The following is an 8,264-nucleotide window of genomic DNA, read 5'->3' as shown; positions in this document are numbered from 1 at the left end:
GCTAATAAATTATGTATGCCTTCGCCAACTCACGGAGTGCTGCACTGCTGCACTATCTGCTCTAAATTGCTGCTCTCTCTCACTCTCTCTCTTTCCCATTTCACTCTTTGCTCAATCTCTCCTCTCCATACCTCCTGTCTTTCTCACTCCTAATCTCTCTCTTCTCATACCCTCATTCACTGTGCGTCTACACACACACAAACGCGACTCAACCCCCACCTCTAACCCGACCACACACCACTTCTGTCTCTATCTGTAGGACCGGCTCTTCTTTCCCAGAGTTCTTTGCAGCTCAACTCCACCCCGGAGGCTTCGCTCCAGTACTCTGCCAGCTACCATAGCAACCAGACCCTCGCCCTTAGCGACAGCATCTCCGCAGCAACTCCTCAGCGCAGCGGGCAGGTCGGAGGAGCTGTGCACAGCTACAACCAGGTAGGCACAACTACTACAAGGATGATAATCAGGCAACCGTGGCTGGAGTACAGTCAGACTACTGTGTAATGTATGCTGTTTAGAACAACTTTAATATGATACGCTGCCAGTTTCAGTCGCACTTTTTATATTGCGTGAGTGTAGTATATTGTTAATTATTCATTTAAAATGGTTTGATGTCGAAAAAGAAACAACATAAAGTGATTTGTTAGCATTTGATGAGTGAAATGAAATATTTTGCAGAGGCTGTCGCTGCCCATTTCAGATTCCTTGCTGTTTTTATTTTCAACAAAGACGTTGGGAACATGATGCTGTGGCTCGAACTGCACATTGTGGGGAAATCTTGCTCACTTTCTCTATATTTGTTTAACAACACATCTCAGTTTGGTGCACATTGGCTGTAGAAGTCTCCAAAACTGACTCCAAAATGTTTATTCTTTTACATATTTACAGGCAGGAGAGAAAAATGTGGACAATGTGGAGAATTTAAAGTCTGCCAGAATAAGGAATATTAAATAGACGGAGGCATTGATATTGTGTCATTATATGCACTTGGAAACCAGAGCTAAATTGCATATTAATTACAGCAGTCTGTCGGTAAAGGGAGAAACCCCACAGGGTTCTGTCGAGGCCATTGGTCCACCAGGATCAATGGTTTCACACACACTGTAACTCACAGAAATGCTTACCAACAGAAACACGTGCATATGGAGAACAAATACTCCTTCACCCACAGACGGATATAAATTTGACATAAAATATTTACAGCTGGCTGTAAAGTGATTGTTCTTTGCTTGAGTTTATGTTACTTGCAGCTTAAAATGTGTGTTTGTATGAATGTGCATGTACATACAAACACAGCAAGCACAGGAAGGTGCAAATCTGAAAATAGAGCTGATGTTGATGGACAGACAACAGTCGTCAAAACTGTTCTCATTCCCTCTCAGTTGTCAGTCTTTCCTGCCCTTCTTCTATTGCAGCATTTCTGTCCTCTTTTCCCTCCTCCTTATTCGCTGCTTTCCCTTCCTATGCTCGCCCCCTGTCTCTCTGTGTGAGCATGAGTGTGTGTGCATTCTTCTCTCTGAAGTATTTGGCTTTTCAGTAATGGGGCCAGTGTTGGCAGCAGGGTTTGTTGCCCCTGGATTTCTTTTCAAATGTCATTGCTACTGAATGGGCAGGTGTGGCTTGCATGTGCGTGTGTGTCCACCACACATTAGCCTTTTTCTTTATGCCCGTCCACCACAGTGTGATTTAAAGTAATTTTTAAAGAGGTAAAAATGAAAAGCTTTGCATGTTGCTGCTTCTTCGTAGAGTATTTTTAGTGAGAGTCTAAATATTGCATGGATACATGGGATCGCACCTCAAACATCCCAGTGTTTTACTCTGGGGTGGAATATAAGCAGCACAGTGTGACGACGGGCCTCCCTCCCACATAGTGTGTGTCAGACTTTTTGTCTATTACTTAGCTCCGCCAGCAATTTATCAACACTCATAATTTATTTACCCAGTAATTGAGCTGTCCTCATCTGTCCATCTATTCATCTATCTGTCCATTCATCTATTCAGTCCACCTCCGAACTCTTCATCATCCCTCAGTCTACGTCTGTCTCACTCTAACTCTTGATGACCACAGCCCAGCCGTAGCATTGACTCCGTTTTGAAGCCCACATCTATTGTTAACTCCAGAATTCCAGCTTGTCTTCGCAAGCTATTAAACCAGCACCAGGGATTTGTCGAAGACTTTTCTGCCAGTTTTGTGTCAAACACTTTTAGAGAGCAGCTCTTGCAAAATCCTATTTAGAGCCTCTTTCTGTCTATTTATAGACACTTTTACTAATCCACCCTAATATCCCTTCATCCACATGCACTTAAACAAACAGATGAAGTCACATTGTATACGCAGAGCATTTGAATTTAAATGGGCTCATAAATTCCATCAACACGTCAAACAACCTTTTTGATGACTGTGAAAGTCATGCAGTAATCCATACCAAGTAGTTCCAGGGGGAAGTACTTTGACTTTGGAAATAACGGTGAGGTGGGGCTGTACAGTGGGAAAAGTGGTTAATTCCTTTGCCTTACAGCAGGAAGGTCAGCAGTTTGAGTAGCAACTGATTTAATGTGGTTTCTGCATGTTTTCTCTCATGTTCTTCAGTCACATGTAGGTTGGTGGTTCAGGAAAATTGGGCACTCTGAACTAGTGGTTTGCAAAGTGTGTGTCTGTGTGGTAATTAGTTTTCATTTTTTCTTACATAAACTGGATTAGTTGGGAAACAGCACTATAATTTCAGACATTAGTGCATTTTATGAACTAGATCTGGAAATGATCACGATATTTACACTTGGCAGTGTAGTTTATACCAGGGTGTGTAACATTATTTATTGGTTCTATTACAGGTTTAACATTCTATTTCTTATACTGTGAAACCTCCTGAAAGTGTCCTTGTCTGCTATGATTACATAAACTGTGTAGAGGCTGCTAATCCACTCAGCCGTGGATAAAACACTTTCTATGACCTCTGTGTAAACATAGTATCATTAAACCAAAAGCCTCCTGTCTGCCGTAGACACACTTGGTCTCCTCACAGAGCAGGTGTATATCCAGAGACAGTGAATTTTTAGAGGAGATGGTGTTTGTTTAAGGAAAGGCAGCCTCACTTCTTACCGCGGCGGTTTATTTCTTTAGAACTGTGGCAGCAAATATTGGTACAGGCTAAGCAGAAATATTACTCTACATTGTTTATGTTCGTGGGGGTGTGTGTTCGCGTCGTGCACAGCGCTCATTTTTCAATAGATTGGTTACTGATTGAGATACACTATATTTATAGCAGATAAACACGGCTGTGTGTTTATGGGTAAACGGGCGCCACACAATCTTATCCTGAAAAACACACTGTTGAAATGCAGTCAGCAAAATGTTTATGTGTAAATATTGTACGAGCACTGTTCCAAGGTGACTCAGTCGCACCGCACTTGCATAATCTACGGTTTGCACAACTGCAGGCAGTTTAGTTGAATTGTATTTGAATCACCTTTGCAGCTTTAAACATCAACTTAAGAAGATGGGGCTCAGTGAAGCACTGGTTTACTCTCTCCCTGCAGCCCCCAGAGACTGAGGGGTGAAGATTAGAATAAAGCTGCGTGTGTGATATAAAGACCTCCCACACTTTGCCTGACAGGCTGGCACAACACCTTATTTATTTGAAGGATTAAGTTGCATATAGCTGTAAGTTTAAAAGTAGGTCTGCACAAAAATGCTTGACTTCACTTTGGACAGCTCCCTTTGTTAATAGATTACTCTGTCGTACATAAGATATAGATAAAACAAATAATTTTACATCAGATTAGATTTATTGTTTTTCATTAGATAGATGGTGCATCTTGACCACATAGGTCAAACTCAAGGCCCGTGGCCCAAATCCTAACCCTGATGTTGTCTTTTTAGGTTGCCCACCAGGCCAGGCGTGTCTTAAAATGAAATTTTATAATATAGAGTCTACACTTTTTTACTTTAATTGCTGCATTTTTTATTTTTATTTTTTATTTATTTTATTGAAGAAAAATCACTGCAGTCTGTTCAAATACAATACAACTGGTTATAGGATTGTCAGCACTAGACAGTTCAGTAAATGTTACTCCTGTTTGTTCCACAACCTAGACTGAGTTATTGGGTTTGACACCACTGGTCTAGACTATAGACTATGATGTATTAAATCACCCCCCCAATCCTATTTGCTTCTCAGTTTTTGGTCAGAATCCAAAGGCTTTAGTGAAAATGTGCATAAAAGTTTTATATTCAACATTTTTCTGTATTTTTTTCTCTCTTCTCTCTTCTTTCCCTTTTACCAATGTTCTCCCTGTCCGACTAATCATTCACCAAACTTGTCACTTCTTTGCTTTTATTGCTCCGTTCTCTCACATGCACTGTGTGGCACTTCTTGCTCCTAGGTGACATCGAGTCGGGCAGCCCAACCGCAGCAATCACAACCTGGAGCAGGAGCAGGTCAGAACTCACTCTGCTCTGTCCCTCTGTCTAAAAATAATAAATAGTTTCCGGTGCAGGAATCAGTGTGATGTACTGCGGTGCTCTGTGGTTGTGTTGAAAAATATTTGGAGACAGCAGTCTATAAGTTTTGCAATAAAAACATTGCTAGTAGTAGAAAGTAGTAGAAAGTTCTTAGAGTCTGCAGTAAGTTTAATTTGGTGACTTTACAGCAGTGTTCTCCATCCATTATTAATTGATAAGTTGCATTAACTGCTGCCTGTGAAGCCTATGTACTCAGACCAAACTTGGACACGCCAATATCCGAACTCCAAATGATTTACATCATAAGCTGTACCTTATTCTCTTTCATCATCACATACTTTCTGTGTTTATTAATACCTTTTTTCCCTCTTACCTTGATGTCTAGGTATCTACTACTCCAGCTCCACCTTGCCAGCCCAGCGTGTCAGTTCCCCTTTGACTGGAGGAGGGTCTGGTTCTCCTAATAAGCTCCAGCGCCTTGGGTCAGCCTCAGACTCACCAGGGTACTCCACCACCCAGCGCCTGCCTTCTTCCTCCTCTTCCTCACCAAACAAACAGTCCCCTGCCAATCGACTGGCCAAGTCGTACAGGTACACAGCCCTAGCAGCTATGACACTGCTATTGATTTTGATGTATCAGTGTTAATGCCGGTGCATAGAGTTTGAATTTATCTGAAGGTGAATGAAGGGGACAAATGAATGACTGTATTGACACATCATGATAGTCAGCAGTTTGATAATGAATGGATACACATACATAGAACATGTGATTGTTTTCTGTCATTTTGTTCTTTGTCTAATGATGTTACTTTCCTGCAGCACTACAGTTGCTGTAACAACAGCGGGAGGGCCAGGGTCTCCCCTGAGGGTGGTGTCTCCACCCAACTCAATAGCAGGGGGAGGGGCCAGTTCATCATCATCACCCCTCCACCAGGTAAAGGCAGTTTTACAATCTCAGCAGAAAAAAAAAAAAAACAATCATTGGCTGCTTCATTATCTACGACTATAAAGCTGGACCTTAAAGCACACAGTAATGCAGTTGTCGATTGTGGTAGTTTAATGTACTTACTTAAGCTAAATAAGAGGTCAAAATGACAAACAGTAAAGAAAGGTGATTTTAGTGAGTGTAATGTTGCAGTGCTTATGCAGTGAGATGAGCTGAGCTGGGTATTTCCAAAACTTTTTTCCCAACAACTTTTCCACCAGTCAGCAATGACTACAGTTTTCAACGGGTAACCACCATTAGACAATAGAGCATCAGAAAAAATTGTAATGTTTCTCTGCACACTTGGGATGCTGTGTACCAACTGAACCTAGCCTCTTATAGAATTGTTGCTGACCACGTCCATCTGATTCCATTTTCATATATTCCTAGAGAGATTACACATGTATCTAGTTTCTTGAAATTAAACTAAGTTATTTGATTTTTTTATGGCTTCTACAACCACCTCCACCAAGTGATCATATCAACGTGAACCAACATCTCTGAGCAGTGCCATTCATTGTAGTCTGCATCCCCAGATCTGTTTCAAAAAACAAAACGTAGAGCCATTCAATAAACTGTTTTCCGCATGATATTTCAAAGAAAATATAATGACAACATCTCTTGACTTTCAGATGAGTTCAGGCATAGGGAGCTATGCTACTCTGTCACCCAAAAGACTGGCATCTCACCACGCCTCCGACCAGTACAAGATCTCCCACGAACTCTACGCCACAGCTACACTCCAGAGACCTGGCAGCCTGGCCGGTGAGAGTTCACACACTTTTATGTGCATTCAACATCACAGGTAAAACAACCACCATTCACTGTAAATGGCGGCTAAGTGTGAGAAAGTTTTGCACAATATTAGTGTATCCTTGAACGCTTGGGTCTGATATTGATCCAACTTTCAGTGTCTGCACCTGCGTTGTGTTTTGGAGCTGTGTTTTATATTACACTGCATCCAAGTACTTTTCCAAGAAATGTCGAGTCTAGTGAATAGATCAGAAAATGAAGCAGCACATCAGAGTGCTGTGGTTGGTGTTAAAGAGGTATCTACTGTGTAACGCAGCAGTTCCACTCTGCCACTCTGTCAGAACATATTTTGCTCAAACAGTTGCATTTACAGTCAAATGGGTTTTTCTGTTGACTCTATATAATTGAGTTGGCTCAATGGCAAAGTCAGAATGGTTACAGTTTCTGAAAGTAGTTGAATTTTTTGTGTGTTTTAATTAAAAACTGTAGAAAAGACAGTTTGAAAAACATCGTGACATCTAAGCCAAACGTCCGTTAGATTTAGATTTACAACCATGCATTTCAAACTCAAATTAAACATCTTGGTATCTTTAGCTCCTTTACCGTTTATTTAACATCATCATCAAACGAAACTCAACATCACAAAAGTTTCTTGTTATTTCTTTCTGTTTTTCTGTATATTTCTTTCTTCAGTTTCTGTCTAGAAAAGGTCCAAACTTTCATGAGTTTGCTTGTTTAAGTCTAAAAGTAAATGCAGAAGGAAATTCTTCTGAGTCACCGTGGCTGTAAAGACTAAAGGAATTGAAATTGAGAGACTTGGGATGAGTCACACTCTTAATTGGGTGTGTCCGCCACTTTAATTAGCAGTCTCTGTAGCATATTGCAATGGTGTCAGTGTTTCAATCTTCAAAGTTTTGTTTGTAGCTAAAATAATCTCCTGAGTCCTATATTGTTTGAAGACATGCTCATTTGTTTTTATATGAAATATAAAAAACTTTTTATTCCTTTTTTTTGTATATTTTTACCCATGTCTCTATATCACCTGCTGTTCTTTTACACTTCTATATTCAGTTGTGTTTTTTTATTGTCTCTGCCTGATACTGGTAAACAGATTGTGATTGGTTGCTGCTCAATTTGGGCAAACAGGACAGTTGGTTAACCCTAGTACAGGAAGTGTAATGCTTCGTCACTTTCCTTTAAAGTGAAGCCAGTTCTACCTCAGGCTGTTGCTTCGTGTTGCCCCAAAGGCTAATCAGTTAAGAATGTTCTGGATAACAATGTTCTGGAATTTACTCTGATTTAAATATAAAATACTGCAGTAAAAGCAGGCACTGGTGAAGTACATGGGTTTGTGTCACTTGGGAATTGATTTTGATACAGTGTGAAAGCTCGAGGAAGTTTGACTGTGCCAAGTTAAGGGTGACTACACAGGAGGGAGGGGGAGAGAGGAGCGTAAGAAGTAAACTGAAAACTAATGTGATATGATGTGACAATAGCTCCACTGGACCGTCTTTGTTTCTCCTCGTCACTCAGTGCTTTTGAAGTTGGTGCATTGAATTGCGTGACTTTATGTCCGGTCATTTGGACTGAGCCCCACAGGCCTTTACCAGCTCCACTCCTTTTCTCCTGTCCCCTGTTTTATTACCACTGTCTGTGTGTGTTCATACACAGGCTCCTGCCTTACATTTGTTCTGCTGTGTAATGAACAAATGCCTGCTGTCACTGACTTCCTTGCCCCATGTCTGTGGGATTCCTGCCAAACACAGAGCGTGTGGGGGGGGGGGGCACTGCATCTCATTATTTTACAGCTGACAAGCAGCAGTGTGTTCAGCTGAGATTAAACAAATGAAAAACTGAGGCTCTCTTCTTCCTTTGGCTCTTCCTCCCTCGACCTCTGCGCAGCCCTATTCTTCTTCTGTGCTGCTGCGTCTGTCTCTGGTGTTGTCCTGTCACTCTGGTCTGGTTCTGGTTTGTGGTGCAGCATGTTGTGCTGTCTGTGGCTTGGCAGTGTAGGGTGCGGAGTAAAAATGAATTGATCCACAGTGGAAGAAAAAAAAAAGTTTGTTGA

General features: G+C 41.3%; 1 protein-coding gene across 4 annotated transcripts in view; it reads left to right on the top strand.

Annotated features, from left to right (window-relative positions):
- ctnnd2a (catenin (cadherin-associated protein), delta 2a) overlaps positions 1–8,264 on the top strand; it is a 179,198-nt gene that overhangs the window by 85,751 nt on the left and 85,183 nt on the right. For 3 of the 4 annotated variants that reach the window (XM_008307473.3, XM_025054410.1, XM_017031645.2), the window contains exons 6-10: positions 260–432; positions 4,381–4,435; positions 4,845–5,049; positions 5,278–5,392; positions 6,076–6,208. In XM_008307473.3, coding sequence (XP_008305695.2) covers positions 260–432; positions 4,381–4,435; positions 4,845–5,049; positions 5,278–5,392; positions 6,076–6,208 — 681 coding nt within the window. Of the gene's footprint in view, positions 1–259; positions 433–4,380; positions 4,436–4,844; positions 5,050–5,277; positions 5,393–6,075; positions 6,209–8,264 lie in introns of those variants that run through there. The other variant, XM_025054411.1, reaches the window with a different exon arrangement.

The sequence above is a fragment of the Cynoglossus semilaevis genome, chromosome 3, assembly GCF_000523025.1.
Source record: "Cynoglossus semilaevis isolate Cse_v1.0 chromosome 3, Cse_v1.0, whole genome shotgun sequence".
In the NCBI taxonomy this organism is placed as follows: Eukaryota; Metazoa; Chordata; class Actinopteri; order Pleuronectiformes; family Cynoglossidae; genus Cynoglossus; species Cynoglossus semilaevis.
The sequence above is the reverse complement of the archived record's forward strand: the minus strand, read 5'-3'. Positions and strand labels throughout refer to the sequence as shown.